Consider the following 17,511-nt stretch of genomic DNA (forward strand, 5'->3'; position numbering starts at 1 on the left):
CAACAAAAAAAAGTGGGTCAATGCAAATAGTCTGGGTAGCCATTTGATTAACTGTTAAACAGATTAATGGCTTGGGGGTAGAAGCTGTACAGGAGCCTTTTGTTCCCAGACTTGGCGCTCTGGTACCGTTTGCCTATGATAGCAGAGACAACAGACTATGACTTGGGTGACTGGAATCTTTGACACTTTGTATGGCCTTTTGACATCGCCTGGTATAGAGGTCCTGGATGGCAGGGAGCTCGGCCCCAGTGATGTACTAGGTTGTACGCACTACGCTCTGTAGCACCTTACGGTCAGATGCTTAGCAGTTTCCTTACCAAGTGGTGATGCAGCCAGTCAAGATGCTCTCAATGGTGCAGCTGTATACCTTTTTGAGGATCTGTGGGCCCACGCCAAATTTTGTCAGCCTCCTGAGGGGGAAGAGGTATTTTCGTGCCCTCTTTTCACGATTGTTGGAGTGTTTGGACCACGATAGGTCCTTAGTGATGTGGACACTGAGGGACTTGAAGCTCTCAACCTGCTCCATCGATATGAATGGGGACGTGCTCAGCCCTGCGTTTCCAGTAGTCCACGATCAGCTCCTTTGTCTTGCTGACGTTGAGGGAGAGGTTGTCCTGGCACCACACTACCAGGTCTCTGACCACCTACCTATAGGCTGTCTCATCGTCGTAGGTATTACAGACTAGGTCAGGGAGAGGTTGAAAATGTCAGGTCAGCACATGCTCTGAGTAAGCATCCTGGAAATCCGTTTACAAACCTGTTTGTACCTGAGTGATCACTGTCATCAGGAACAGCTGGTGCTCTGATGCATTGTTCAGTGTTGCTTGCCTCGAAGGAAGGTATTTACAGTGCCTTCAGAAAGCTTTCATGATTTATTCCACATTTTGTGTTACAGCCTGAATTCAAAATCGATTTAAAAAAAAATCTACACCCATCTACACACAATACCACATTACCGCAAGGTGAAAACATGTTTTTAGAAATTCTTGCAAATTTATTGAAAATGAAATACAGAAATATCTCATTTACATAAGTATTCACACCCCTGGGAGTATTCAATGTCTACTTTTTTTATTTTACCCATCTACCAATAGGTGCCCTTCTTTATGAGCCATTGGAAAACCTCCTTGATCTTTGTGTTTGAATCTGTGTTTGAAATGCACTGCTTAACTGAGGGACCATACAGAGAATTGTACGTGTAGGGTATATAGATGAGGTAGTCATTCAAAACTCATGTTAAACACTATTATTACACACAGCGAGTCCATGCAACTTATTATGTGACTTGTTAAGCACATTTTTACTCCTGAACTTATTTAGGCTTGCCATAACAAAAGGGTTGAATACTTATTGACTCAAGACATTTCAGCTTTTCATTTTTCATTAATTTGTAAAACATTTCGAAAAACATAATTCCACTTTGACATTATTGAGTATTGTGTGTAGACAAGTGACAAAAAATCTCAATTTAATCAATTTTAAATTCAGGCTGTAACACAACAAAAAGGGGTGTGAATACTTTCTGAAGGCATGGTAGCTCATCTGGTAGGCTCACGTCATTGGGCAGCTCACAGCTGGGTTTCCCTTTGTAATCTGTGATAGTTTGCAAGTCCTGCCACATCCAACAAGCGTCAGAGCCAGTGTAGTAGTATTCAATCTCAGTCGTGTATTGACGCTTTGCCTGTTTGATGGTTTGTCGGAGGGCGTAGGAGGATTTATAATAAGGGTCCGGATTAGTGTCCCGCTCCTTGAAAGCAGCAGCTCTAGCCTTTAGCTCAGTGCGGATGTTGCCTGTATGGCTTCTGGTTGGGACAAGTACGTATGGTCAATGTCGGGATGACGTCGTCGATGCACTTATTAATGAAGCCAGTGACTGATGTAAACTCCTCAATGCCATTGGATAAATCCCAGAACATATTCCAGTCTGTGCTAGCAAAACAGTCCTGTAGCTTAGCATCCCTTTCATCGGACCACTTCCGTATTGAGCGTGTCACTGGTACTTCCTGTTTGAGTTTTTGCTTGTAAGCAGGAATCAGGGGTATAGAGTTATGGTCAGATTTGACTAATGGAAGGCGAGGGAGAGCTTTGTATGCATCTATGTGTGGAGTAAAGGTGAACCAGAGTTGTTTCACCTCCAAATAAACTCTCTTCCTTAATATTAGAGATTGTGCACCAGCTGTTGTTAACAAAGAGAAACACACCATCCCCCTTGAGTGTACCCACCACTGCCGTTTTGTCCTGCTGACGGATAGAAAAACCAGCTAGATTTATATTTTCAAAGTCCTTGTTTAGCCGTAACTCTGAGAAACATAGGATATTGCAGTTCTTCAGATCACTTTGATAGGTTAGTCTCGAACGGAGCTCGTCCAGTTTAATCCAGTGTTTCCTAAACTCCTTTCTGGGGACCCCAAGCGGTGCACGTTTTGGTTTTTGTCCTAGCACTACACAGCTTATTCAAATAATTAATTCATGATCATGCTTTGATTATTTGAATTAGCTGTTAGGTGCTAGGGCAAAAACCAAAACGTGTACCACTTGGGGTCCCCAGGACTGAGTTTGGGAAACGCTGGATTACACGTTTGAAGGTAGAGGCGGTTTATCCACTCTCCGACATAGTCTTGTCAGGTATATCCTAAAGTGTTGGGGATTTGGGCCTGGTCTGGGATGAGCAAGTATGTCCTTTGCTGCCAGCTCATTGAAGTAGAAATCACATCCAAATTCAGGTTAATGATTGCTATTCTGATGTCCAGAAGGAAACATGATGTACAAAAAAAGTTAAGGTCAGCGCAAGAAAACACACAAAATAGCACAATTGGTCAGGACCCTGTAAAAACTGATTTCTTGGCTGAATTAAGGTTTTATTAAACCTTCAAAAGAAAAACATTTCTCCCTGAGCTTCATACGCTGTATGGGCCGCTAATACAGGAGTAGTTTTTTGAATATTTATTTTTCTACTATTACATTTTTACATTTGTATTTATTTATTCCGATTTGTCTGGGGTGCTGCACCCCTACTTCCTGTGGCTTTGCGTGGGGAAAACATTCTGAATCTCCTCATTGCCCCCCAGCAAAATGTGCCTACATTTATGCTTACATTTACATTACATTTAAGTCATTTAGCAGACGCTCTTATCCAGAGCGACTTACAAATTGGTGCATTCACCTTATGATATCCAGTGGAACAACCACTTTACAATAGTGCATCTAACTCTTTTAAGGGGGGGGGGGGTTAGAAGGATTACTTTATCCTATCCTAGGTATTCCTTAAAGAGGTGGGGTTTCAGGTGTCTCCGGAAGGTGGTGATTGACTCCGCTGACCTGGCGTCGTGAGGGAGTTTGTTCCACCATTGGGGTGCCAGAGCAGCGAACAGTTTTGACTGGGCTGAGCGGGAACTGTACTTCCTCAGAGGTAGGGAGGCGAGCAGGCCAGAGGTGGATGAACGCAGTGCCCTTGTTTGGGTGTAGGGCCTGATCAGAGCCTGAAGGTACGGAGGTGCCGTTCCCCTCACAGCTCCGTAGGCAAGCACCATGGTCTTGTAGCGGATGCGAGCTTCAACTGGAAGCCAGTGGAGAGAGCGGAGGAGCGGGGTGACGTGAGAGAACTTGGGAAAGTTGAACACCAGACGGGCTGCGGCGTTCTGGATGAGTTGTAGGGGTTTAATGGCACAGGCAGGGAGCCCAGCCAACAGCGAGTTGCAGTAATCCAGACAGGAGATGACAAGTGCCTGGATTAGGACCTGCGCCGCTTCCTGCGTGAGGCAGGGTCGTACTCTGCGAATGTTGTAGAGCATGAACCTACAGGAACGGGTCACCGCCTTGATGTTAGTTGAGAACGACAGGGTGTTGTCCAGGATCACGCCAAGGTTCTTAGCACTCTGGGAGGAGGACACAATGGAGTTGTCAACCGTGATGGCGAGATCATGGAACGGGCAGTCCTTCCCCAGGAGGAAGAGCAGCTCCGTCTTGCCGAGGTTCAGCTTGAGGTGGTGATCCGTCATCCACACTGATATGTCTGCCAGACATGCAGAGATGCGATTCACCACCTGGTTATCAGAGGGGGGAAAGGAGAAGATTAATTGTGTGTCGTCTGCATAGCAATGATAGGAGAGACCATGTGAGGATATGACAGAGCCAAGTGACTTGGTGTATAGCGAGAATAGGAGAGGGCCTAGAACAGAGCCCTGGGGGACACCAGTGGTGAGAGCACGTGGTGCGGAGACAGATTCTCGCCACGCCACCTGGTAGGAGCGACCTGTCAGGTAGGACGCAATCCAAGCGTGGGCCGCGCCGGAGATGCCCAGCTCGGAGAGGGTGGAGAGGAGGATCTGATGGTTCACAGTATCAAAGGCAGCCGATAGGTCTAGAAGGATGAGAGCAGAGGAGAGAGAGTTAGCTTTAGCAGTGCGGAGCGCCTCCGTGACACAGAGAAGAGCAGTCTCAGTTGAATGACTAGTCTTGAAACCTGACTGATTTGGATCAAGAAGGTCATTCTGAGAGAGATAGCAGGAGAGCTGGCCAAGGACGGCACGTTCAAGAGTTTTGGAGAGAAAAGAAAGAAGGGATACTGGTCTGTAGTTGTTGACATCGGAGGGATCGAGTGTAGGTTTTTTCAGAAGGGGTGCAACTCTCTATGCTATTGTATATATGTGTACTTCACACTATGTTGAGGTAAAAAACTGAGTATAATGCTTGTATGGATGCCAACCCAAATACATGTTAATATCATCATCGCCAATCAACTGCATTACAGTTAAAAACAACTTTGACTACCACCACCGATCCCTGTATGCTAGCTATGCTACCAGCTTATCCGAACAGGAGTTAGCATTTAGCAGTCGCTTCTTCTAAATCTGAAAAGGGACAACTTCTAAATGTTATGCAGTGAAAACAGCCAAATATATCAAAATCGGACTTTAGTAACCACATTGTGGGCCTGTTACAATCATGACAGATTCGACAAATATCCACTTTGTTAAATCAGGTTTGTTGAATGTGCGCCAATCCGGCGTCTTCCTTCTGTCCCCCATGGTCTGCGTTCCATTGGCCTCTTTACCACATGTATCAGAGTCACGTTATTTCCATTGATACAGAGAGGGAAAGAGAGAGAGTAATGCATGCTTTGATGCCATCTAGACTTATACATTTCTTTGTCAACATAAGTTTCATTGACATGTGTAAGCTATGCTTACTCAAGGCATGGTTTTAATAAACAAAAACAACTGTGCCCATTTGGAAACAGTGTCAGACTTAGGCTATGTTATTTGGGCATATATTTTACCACCTTTTTAGACCATTGAGGAACAAATAAGCCTACCTACTGTAATTGCATTCTGAAGCTGTTATGCGATTTGTCCTGTTTCATTGCATTGGTAACAAGCTATAATCACTTGCCTCCAAAATATGATATGATAGCCTACCTCTGTCTATAAATACTGGCCCATTATTAAATAATGTATTTGCAGTCAGTCAGGGTGGTGTTGGCTATTTAATACGGGTCCCTCTAGGCTTCAGCTGTTTTGGTTATATTGTGCAGGGTCGGTACCATGTGAGTGACACCACACATGTTAATGTGATCTCTATGCTGAGGCACCACAATAAACAAAGGCAGCCTGTACTGTACTGTATGTACGTAGACCACACACACACACACACTGTTTAGGACTTAACATGGGACTGAAGTGGTAAGAAAGGGAGCATCTTGGATCATGACTACTCTGCCTGGGGACAAGACCCTGTCTGTCAGGCCTGCATTTGATTGGGAGAGCCAGGGGGGCCAAGGGATGAGTGTTACACTGTGCTAAATACCCAGTAACCTGTCAGCTGCAATTTATAGAAACGCTGCGGCAGAGGCACTAGCTGTCCCCTGTCAGATTCCCTTACCCACCTCCTCTCTCTCGCTCTCTCTCTCTGATACACACACACACACACACACAACCAACCCACCCACTCACTCACTCTCTCTGTTCCTCTCCTTACTTGTAAGGAGCAGATACCCATAGACTTCCAGTCATTGTGCTAACACTTGTATTGGCTCTTGAAACTACCTCTAACTTCCTTCATACTGGACACAGAGGCATACAAATGGTATCCACTAGTTCATCTGGGGAAGTAGATAAAGTGCCTCATTGTCAAAATCCCAAAGTATCACTTCAACTATAGGAGACCTTAGCTGCAACGTGTCTGTAAGTTGGCAGGGTGACAGGGTGTATACATGTATTACTCACATTAATACAATGAAGATGTGTGGAAATTCCTCCTTAGTGGCATAGATCTCTATTCTCTGAGAACATGCATCTGAGGAGCCATTTTCATTCAGAGATGGGGGCATTAGATGTGTAGCCTCCCCCACAGAATGGATTTTACACTTCTTTAAAAGACAGAGACAGTTTTGTTGTAATCAAAGATGCATACCATTTGACTATCAGGAGGAAAAGCAAATGAAAATGAGCTCTTTTACCATAAGTAGGCAGCTTGGTTAAGCCAGGCTGAATGCTGCACTCACCATTGTTTCAGTTCAAGTGAAACAACTGTGAAACGAAACCACTGAAACCTTAGGACAACAAGGCCTTCACACCGGTGTGGATTGGATCAGGACTGGTCATTCAGCTGCTCTGTTAAGCTGTTGTGGTTTTCATGCAGAAAGGCAACTGCTGATCCAGTACTTTTGCAGTGTGTGTGTGTGTGTGTGTGTGTGTGTGTGTGTTGCCGCCAATGTTCCAGCAAACACCTTAGGCTTTGGGTTTATACAGAGTTAGTGTGGGTGAAACCTCTGTTTCTGTGGCCAATTCTGAAAGGTAGTGTCACACATCCTGTTGCACGATAAGTATTTATTTCAATAATCCCAGCCTATAAACAGCAACTCCTTATGATCCTTTAGGTTGTAATTTTATAGTTTGCTAATTCACAATTTCATCTGTCCAAGGTTCACTGGGTCTATTTTGGTCACCTGATAGCTCCTTGTAATTCGAATTGAGGGTTATTCTATGGTTATCTAGGGATAGAAATGACGAGGTCATGTTAAACTGTGTAAAGTTATCAATAGCCAATCTACAGCATTTCATACCATAATGGTGTAATTTTCCAAATGACTCATTCTCAATTTTGTGCAACTCTGGGGTGACTTTCAGCAACATTATCTTAGAGGTCAGGCATTATCATTAGCAAGTCCTCTTCAGAATCTCCCAAGCCCAGCCCCACTTTTTGCTAAATATCCGTGCAGGTAGTACAATACTTTTAGCAACTGCTCCTGTCCTGGGTCCTTGATTTTATTGTTTAGTTGGTAATTCATTAGTTCTGGACAATGGTCTACAACAGTCAGTAAAGCTGATGTTAAATCAGTTCTTGATGACAGAAGCTGACTAGGGGCTGGGGGGATGCAGGAGCCAGAGGATGCATGTGCTCTTTGAGCTCACATATGGTGGAGTCATTCCATGTCATTTCAGCAAGCCATGATACCCACCATCTCAGATTGTTATAAAATAGTTTATGTAGTTAGAAACAGGTAATATTGGCATTTCTGAAACATTAAGCTAATTTATTGCACCCAAATTGGACATTTTAATTTATAGGATTCAGATAATATTCAATAAATATAGTACCCAACATCAGATTTGGACCAAATTCTTCTTACTAATGAGTAAGACATGGTCAAAAGCCATCCACGGACCCCCCACACCCCATGCCATCCCACCCCAACAACCAGTATACAGACTGACTTTTACATTTTAGCAGACGCTCTGCTAAGGGCACATCGACAGATTTTTCACCTGGTCAGCTTGGGGATTCAAATCAGCGATCTTTCGTTTACTGGCCCAATACTCTTAACCGCTAGTATCAGTTCTTTATGTTTGACAAGTAGTATGAAGCTGCGACTTGGAGTTTTACTTCTCCATACTATGTAATGTATTCCCTGTGAATCTGGTTTACCACTAGATGCTGCTGGTCCTGCTATACCGTCACACTCATCATTTTGTCTGGTCTCTTGTGTTTATTAAATAGATCATAACATTTTCTTTGCAACTTTGGGTAGACAACCAATAGATTTGGCTTGTGATGAAAATAAATTGTGTGGTCATCCTCACAGTTCAAGCCAGTCCTCCAGGAAAGCAAATCAGTTTGTCCTTCTTTTACTCTTAATTTGTGTCCAGGACAAGGCACCTTTGTGTGTAGTTTATTCCCTTTAAAAAAGATCTGGATTAGTAGTTACTGTTACACTCTTCCTGGTGAACAACCAAACTATTAGGCTACAGCAGTTCTCTAATGGTTTCAATGTTATTGTCTCTAATGGTCTTCAATGGGAAAAGTCCCAAACACACACTACAGTTTTGCAATTGTAATAGTATTGAGTTGTGTTGGGTAAGACTGCTGTGCAATTCATTATTTATTAGGCTTGTCACAACATTTTTGTCTCTAGCCCATTTCTCTAACAAAGTGTTGGGCTTGTAGGAAAAGTATTGATATGAGAATTGCAGAGAGCAGCCACTTGTTGGACTATTCAAGGAGAGTTGGGCTGAAGCATTAGGTTGCAGAGAGAAGGACAAACTGAATTGCTTTCATGGAGGACTGGCTTGAATTGTGAGGATGACCACACAATGTATTTTCTTAATGAGCCAAATCTATTGGTTTTCTACCCGAAGTTGCAAAGGAATTGTTGTGATCTATTTAATAAACACAAGAGACAAGCAAAATGGATAAAATAGTGTGGCTGTCTGTAGTTGGCTTTAATTCCCCATGTTTTTTGATTCCTCACGTCTTACTCATTGGTAGGAAGAAATCAGATGTTGAGTACTATATTTATTTAATATGATTTGAATCCTATCAATTAAAATGGTCAATTTGGGTGCAATCAATGAACTAAATTTCTCAGAGATCAAATTATATTTCAACAAAATAATGTTTAAGGAATGCTAATCGTATCTGTTACATACTACAGAAACAATTTCAGAACAATCTGAGATGGTGGGTGTCAATCCTCTTTCTTGTGCTTTTTGAGCTGGAACGACCTGGTGGGATCTGGGAGGCATCCACACGTGGCCCTCTTATGTGAGTCAGTGTGATGCCAGATGGGGTTGAAGGTCATGGTACTGAGGCACCAGAGGGGTACCCTGTCTCTCTCCCTTTGCTTGTCTCTGGTCAGTTTTTAAACATAGACTTGTTGGTATGTTTCCCTTAAAGGAATAATCCACTCAAAAACTATATTTTGGTATTTCTTTCAAATGTTTTGCATGTCAAAGCAAATTGTAACTTTCCACATCATCATGATGATGCAAAATGCATCATATAATGCAAGACACAGCATCATGATGATGTGGCAAGTTACAATTTGCTTTTTGAAAGTCCTATATCTTGAAAAACGTAATTGCTGACATACAAAATATTTTGGTACTGTATCAACAGTGAACTGATGAGTGGATTGTTCATTTAAGATTATAAATCTTTGTCACAATGCAGACATTGATTGTAAAGGCAGTCCCTTTTTTTTGTTGATAACTGTCAACTCCTATTTTGTTGTAGACTAAATCTCGAATTCTGGCTTTCTCATGTTTGTTCAGAGAGCTGAACGAGATTTGGAAGTATAGCAACACAAGACAAGTTGATACTTTACTAACTAACCTTGGGGATCGCTGAAAAGGACAAACATGCACAGAACACTTCCCTGATTATGTCTATGGTTTTACTGTCACCTCTCTGTCAAAATAGATACCTGTTGAACAGGGTCCTCTGAGGATGCTTCTGCCACTGGTACCTCAGAGCCCAGGTACCTAAGTCATTTTGGTAATTAACTGAAAATCTATGTCAATATACCCTAACTTTGGTAATTTATACTTGAATAACTGAAGAAAAAAAAGAATATATAGAATTCATTGTCTATGACTTTCTAGTGAATAGACCATATGGTTCAAGAGAAAATAGCTTAATGAATGAATAAAGCATCTAATCAACAATGGCATTATTTTCAATTAACTCTGCAACTCTTCCAACTATTGACTTTTTTCACAACCTCCACCAGTTTGACGCCATGCTGAAACCCTCATATTCAACACCAATGGTATTCTCAAAATGTATTGTTTATATTTAGGATCATGTTTTACAGCTTTGTCATTCAGTTTTTATTTTAAAATCATCTTATTTTATTATTTCATATATTTTACATGTGACAATCTGAAGTACCCAAAAGTGCCACTAAATGTGATAGATAACATAAAATCCTTGAAAGATGCCAACATTCTGGTAGTTTACTGGTAAACTAAAAGTGTCCAGTAATATACCCTCCCTTTGCAAAATACAGTACCCTGCTGCTATCTGACTCTCAGCCATCTGGTTAAACGCCATGGGCCATTTCCATGTAAAAGGACACATGAGCACCAACGTGAAATTCATAGGAGCATATCAAATTCGGTGTCAAATTAAAGCTTCGAGTCTTTATTTTTGGGAAATGAAGGACATAGATGCATTTTTAACAATTTTCCATCTTAAAAATTAGGCATATGTAATGGATTTGATTTTTGGTCAATCAGATGGAAAAGAGATCTTGGAAAATATCTACCAGAAAAAAGTCTCAAAAAGTATTAGAAATACATCAAAACACAATAATGTTGAAGTAAATTTCCAATCTGTCCCTTACCCCATCATGGCCACCTAATCATCCCCAGCTTCCAATTGGCTCATTCATCCCCCCTCCTCGCCCCTGTAACCATTCCCCAGTTTGTTGCTGTATTTGAGAATGTGTTCTAGTAAAAAATCAAGTACAAAAATAAAAAATATCTAAAATGAAACGGAATTACTGCATTTGAATAGGCTACAATGGGAAATTATAGTGGTCACAAACCACAGCTGGGTCACCTGCTAATGTCCTCCCATTCACTGGCATACTGTTATGTTCAGCTCATAACTGTTTTCTTTCTCTTTCTGTCGTCTCTCTCTCTCTCTCTCTCTCTCTCTCTCTCTCTCGTTAATGTTACCTATATCTTACTAACACCTACCCATGAGCCCCATCTTTTCCCATTTACTGTAAACAGCATACGCACCCACTGAGCACCGACCGACACCAGACATCCATGGACATTTGAAAAGTAGTTGAAATTTGGTCAGTCCACCCTGGCCTTGATTTTAATGTCCACAGAGGACATTTTTTGGGTCGGTCTGGACCGGCCTTGATTTCAACGTCCACAGACATTGAGTTTTGGTCCGTACTGGCCTTGATTTGGCCCAAACATAGACGACCATGATTGGGAACAAATCTGAACCAATAACAGACGTATATGTTTCACAAATTTGGACAGTACAGTGAAGCACAGTAGAGTACATTACAGTACAGAAAAGTAAAGAAGAGTAGAGTATTGTACAGTAAATAGTTACTATATTGTACTCTACTGTCCTGAACTCTACTGTGATGTACTCTACTGTACTGTAATGTCCAAACTTGTGAAACATCGACATCTATGATTGGTTCAGATTTTGTCTAGTTTGGGGGCCGAGCTCATTAGAATAATAGCCATTGTGTAGAATAATACCCATATGCAAAGGATAATATTTCTTATTTCTACCTTTGTGTACCTATTCACGATACATCTGAAGAGAAGGACATTCATATCCATAATTCGTAATTTCTGTGTAGTACATATCAGGGACCCATGATGTAATTCTGTTACCGTAATTCTGTTATGGGGTGTAAATCCACTTAATTTACTGTTGTTCAATAACTAAAATATATATTTTTCAAACTCAAGTTGTCATATCATAGCTGACACCCTATTATTTCTGCTGACATTTTTTAATCCTAATTCGGAGCAGATATTTAAGAGTTTTTGAAAATGTGGTCGCATAAAAACGGAGGGAGATTTTACATAAATCTCTTACCAAACTTTGCATCTGCACATACTCCAGTAAATGTATTCAAAGTAGACCTAGTGAATAGAGTTGATTTGTTAAACTTTGATATCAATGGTTTTTGTTTGGCATACATTTTAAAGTGAAAAATCTGAGTAATAATTCCGTTACCGTGGAATTGCCCCATGTTTATAAACCTGACCTGGACGACCATGTGATTGGCACAGAGCTGAGCTGGGGGTTCTTCCAATGGCAGCTTTTCCTGTCACAGACCCACCTCACCCTGGCAGGTGCGGCTGCTGGTGTCAGACATACAATATACTTTATGTCAATTGGCAGATACCCAGATGAAGGCTGTACTGCTGATCAATGTGTTGGTTAATATATGATAATAAAGAAGCATTTTCTATCCAAATTTCACTGTCCTCCTCAATTGAATATCCCTCTGAATATGTTTAAACTCCTCCACATCAAATGTATGCCTCAATTCATGCATCTTTTGTTGGACTGAGAGGTTGTGTAGTTAAGTATCTGCCTGGACAAGAAACTAGAGGCTTGCGGGCCGGATTCTTCCCACAAACCACTATTTGAGTATCATTGGTTTATTTTTACCCATTCCAGGTGTTGCTGGTGAGCAGCAGTCGGCACCCGGACCAGTGGATTGTACCAGGAGGAGGGATGGAGCCTGAGGAGGAGCCGTGTGGAGCTGCAGTCAGAGAGGTGTACGAAGAGGTGAGAACCCCCCCATAGAAATGTTATTATCCTAATCATCTATATGTAATGCACCAAGTTAGATAGATAGTTTCCTTGATAAATTAGTAGCGCTGATAGACTTGGTGGAGATATAGTTTCAAAATGTTCTAGATTGAGCATGATGTACACTGCACAGACATCCAGTTTTCGCTAATGGTTTAGTGCAGGGTTCCACAACTGGCGGCTGTTTTTATTTACCCCTCCAGGTTTTCTCAGCATTTAAAAAAATTAAATATGGTTAAATACCAGTCAAAAGTTTGCACACGCCTACTCATTCAATGGTTTTTCTTTATTTTTACAAGAATAGTAGTGAAGACATCAAAACTATGAAATAACACATATGGAATCATGTAGTAACCAACAAAAAAACATTAAACAAATCAAAATATATTTGAGATTCTTCAAAGTAGCCACCGTTTGCATTAATTACAGCTTTGCACACTCTTGGCATTCTCTCAACCAGCTTCATGAGGTAGTCACCTGTAATACATTTCAATTAACAGGTGTGCCTTGTTAAAAGTTAATTTGTGGAATTTCTTTCTTCCTTGATGCATTTGAGCCAATCAGTTGTGTTGTGACAAGGTAGGGGTGGTATACAGAAGATAGCCCTGTTTGGTGAAAGACCAAGTCCATATTATGGCAAGAACAGCTCAAATAAGCAAAGCGAAATGACAGTCCATCATTACTTTAAGACGTGAAGGTCAGTCAATCCAGAACATTTCAAGAACTTTGACGGTTTCCTCAAGTGCAGTCGCAAAAACCATCAAGTGCTATGATGAAACTGGCTCTCATGAGGACCGCCACAGGAAAGGAAGACCCAGAGTTACCTCTGCTGCAGAGGATAATTTCATTAGAGTTAGACCAGCCTCAGATTGCAGCCCAAATAAATGGTTCATAGAGTTCAAGTAACAGACACATGTCAACATCAACTGTTCAGAGGAGACTGTGTGAATCAGGCCTCGAATTGCTGCAAAGAAACCGCTACTACACCAATAATAAGAAGAGACTTTCTTGGGCCAAGAAACACGAGCAATGGACATTAGACCGGTGGAAATCTGTCCTTTGGTCTGATGAGTCCAAATAAAAAATAAAAAAGTCCAACCACTGTGTCTTTGTGAGATGCGGAGTAGGTGAACGGATGATCTCTGCATGTGTAGTTCCCACCGTGAAGCGTAGATGAGGAGGTGTGATGGTGTGGGGGTGCTTTGCTGTTGACACTGTCAGTGATTTATTTAGAATTCAAGGCACACTTAACCAGCATTCTGCAGCAATATGCCATCCCATCTGGTTTGGGCTTAGTGGTACTATCATTTGTTTTTCGACATGACAATGACCAAACACACCTCCAGGCTGTGTAAGGGCTATTTGACTAAAAAGGAGAGTGATGGAGTGCTGCATCAGATGACCTGGCCTCCACAATCACCCGACCTCAACCCAATTGAGTGGTTTGAGATGAGTTGGACTGCAGAGTGACGGAAAAGCAGCCAACAAGTGCTCAGCATATGTGGGAACTCTTTCAAGACCGTTGGAAAAGCATTCCTCGTGAAGCTGGTTGAGAGAATGCCAAGAGTGTGCAAAGCTGTCATCAAGGCAAAGGGTGGCTACTTTGAAGAATCTCAAATATAAAATATATTTTGATTTGTTTGGCACATTTTTTGGTTACTACATGATTCCACATGTGTTATTTCATGGTTTTGATGTCTTCACTATTATTTTACAATGTAGAAAATAGTAAAAAATAAAGAAAAACCCTTGAATGAGTAAGTGTGTCCAAACTTTTGACTGGTACTGTGTGTATATATAAAAAAAAACATAAAAGACTAAAAAAGTTTTGCAACTGTTCCCAAGTATTTTCATGCATAATCGGGACACATGATTGTATACAAATGTAAGCAAGGTTTGAAATGATTGTTTTTCGTCAAAAATTATATCTGTTTGGGCTTGCAATCAATTTGCAGTCTACAAATATTTGTTTATTATGTTCCGACTCGCCGACCATCCACTCAAGAATTTTTTTTCCCGTGGCTGAATCTAGTTGATGATCCCTGGTTTAATGAAAGAAGTGACTACTTGTTCACTGTTAGTTTGGACTGTAGTGGATGTTCTGCCGTGTTCTGCCACAGGGAGTCGTGTTGACAGCTGTTAGGAATTGAGCGGTGACATTTAGAGGCAGTGTCCAGTTACCCACATCTTCCTCCTCCTGAGATAGACATGTCCCTGAATAGGGTTAAATGAGTCGCTCCCCAACACAGGCTGTTGGGAGCTAATAACTCAAATGGTCCTCCCACTGTAATACCCTTCTGTCAAGTTCAACACATCCACTCCAAAGAACCACGTAATGGACGTTTAATTGAGGTTTAATATGTGCATGAGTGTCAGATTATTTCGATTTTATCACATAAATCAGTTTTATGATGTATATCCACGTGGTGGTTAAATATATACGATAAGTTCAAATATAAGACTTTTCACCCTGTTGAGCCCCCCAAAATAACATATTGGGTTTATCCCATCATAGAGCTGAAGTTAGTAGGGGCTTGTGTTTGTCATATGACCATGTGGTCCTGGTAACCTGGCCCTAGCCATGCAGACCTGGGAGAGATGCAGGAACTTAAACCAGAATGATGTCTCTCTCCCAGGATCATGTGAACAGAGCAATGGGCTCCAGTCCTGGAATGTTGCAAGGTGTTAACAGGCTCTCCCAAAACAGTCAGCGGCCGGGTCACAAGAATCTTTTAATATTTTTTTCTCATGCATATATCACAAATCTTTATATCCTAGTGCAGTGGTTCTCAAACTGTGGGGCATGCGGGAGGGGGAACTCACTCAGGCTTTCAACCTACTCTTGGAAGTTGTAATAGGTGAATGCACAAATTGGGTAGTGCATCATCAGTTTTGCTCTTGTCAGTCATTGCAGACCTCAGATAATTATTTATAACTTGTCGGAAATGTCTAGATCATCTAACCCATGTCAGCTAATGTTTTTTAGCTCGTTTCCTTTGCCCATTGATTTTGTTTACCAATAACGGAAGGGAGGCCCCGAGTGAAAGAGTTTGGGAACCACTGTCCTAGTGGACAGTATGATATCCACAAGGACAGTATGATGAGTTGGGAAGCAGTGGAGCCATTTCACATCAGCCATTTCATGTTGTCTGCTTTTTACCACAAATGGTTTGACAAGCAACATTAGGCTTATATATTAGCATGGTCACCAATCTATTTGTGTTGTCTTGCCAATTCCATCCCTGGCGTGTCATTGTTTGGCGTGACAAATGACAATGACAGAAATGTATTTGGTAAGACAGCACAAACTGATCTGGAACCAGGCTAACATTATAGCTATGATCATTAGCAGGAGTTCTTGGCCTTGTTTTTATATTGCTGACTAAACTGCTGAGCGCTTCAGTCGATGAGGCATGCTAGGATGGCATAGGTCCTCCTGGGGATCTTGTCTTGAGATGGGCCAAACCCCAATCAGTGGGTATACAGTGCATTCAGAAAGTATTCAGACCTTTGACTTTTTCCACATTTTGTTACTTTAAGCCTTATTCTAAAATTGATAAAATAAAACATTTTCCTCATCAATCTACACACAATACCCCATAATGACAAAGAGAAAACAGGTTTTCAGAAATGTTTGCAAATTTATATATATATAAAAACACTTATTTACTAAAGTATTCAGACCCTTTGCTTTGAGACTCGAAATTGAGCTCAGGTGCATCCTGTTTCCATTGATCATCTTTGAGGTGTTTGTACAACTTGATTGCAGTCCATCTGTGGTAAATTCAATTGATTGTACATGATTTGGAAATGCACACACCGACTATATAAGGTCCCACAGTTGACAGTGCATGTCAGAGCAAAAACCAAGCCATGAGGTCGAAGGAATAGTCCGTAGAGCTCCGAGACAGGATTGTGTTGAGGCAAGGATCTGGGGAAGGGTACCAAAAAATATCTGCAGCATTGAAGGACCCAAGAACACAGTGGCCTCCATCATTCTTAAATGGAAGAAGTTAGGAACCACCAAGACTCTTCCTAGAGCTGGCCGCACAGCCAAACTCAGCAATCGGGGGAGAAGGGCCTTGGTCAGGGAGGTGACCAAGAACCCGATGGTCACTCTGACAGAGCTCCAGAGTTCCTCTGTGGAGATGGGAGAACCTTCCAGAAGGACAACCTTCTCTGCAGCACTCCGCCAATCAGGCATTTATGGTAGAGTGGCCAGACGGAAGCCACTCCTCAGTAAAAGGCACATGACAGCCCACTTGGAGTTTGCCAAAAGGCACCTGAAAGGACTCTCAGACCATGAGAAATAAGATTCTCTGGTCTGATGAAACCAAGATTGAACTCTTTGGCCTGAATGCCAAGCGTCACGTCTGGAGGAAACCTGGCACCATCCCAATGTGGTGGCAGTATCATGCTGTGGGGATGTTTTTCAGTGGCAGGGACTGGGAGACTAGTCAGGAGCGAGGGAAAGATAAATGAAGCAAAGTACAGAGCGCGCTCAGGACCTCAGCCTGGGGCGAAGGTTCACCTTCCAACAGGACAATGACCCTAAGCACAGCCAAGACAACGCAGCCAGAGCCCGGACTTGAACCCTTTCGAACATCTATGGAGAGACCTGAAAATAGCTGTGCAGCGACGCTCCCCATCCAACCTGACAGAGCTTGTGAGGATCTGCGGAGAAGAATGGGAGAAATTCCCCAAATACAGGTCTGCCAAGCGTTTAGCGTCACACCCAAGAAGACTCGAGGCTGTAATCGCTGCCAAAGGTGCTTCAACAAAGTACTGCGTAAAGGGTCTGAATACTTATGTAAATGTAATATTTCAGTTTTTATTTTTAATACATTTGCAAACATTTCTAAAAACCTGTTTTTGCTTTGTCATTATGGGCTATTGTGTGTAGATTGATGAGGAGAAAAAATGATT

General features: G+C 41.9%; 1 protein-coding gene across 1 annotated transcript in view; it reads left to right on the top strand.

Moving 5' to 3' along the window:
• Nucleotides 1-17,511, top strand: part of LOC139584508 (diphosphoinositol polyphosphate phosphohydrolase 3-beta-like) — a 29,910-nt gene that overhangs the window by 1,180 nt on the left and 11,219 nt on the right. The window contains exon 2 of the mRNA XM_071416465.1: nucleotides 12,451-12,561. Within this exon, the coding sequence (XP_071272566.1) occupies nucleotides 12,451-12,561 (111 nt within the window). The remainder of the gene's footprint in view (nucleotides 1-12,450; nucleotides 12,562-17,511) is intronic.

This window comes from Salvelinus alpinus, chromosome 9 (genome assembly GCF_045679555.1).
Source record: "Salvelinus alpinus chromosome 9, SLU_Salpinus.1, whole genome shotgun sequence".
NCBI lineage: Eukaryota > Metazoa > Chordata > Actinopteri > Salmoniformes > Salmonidae > Salvelinus > Salvelinus alpinus.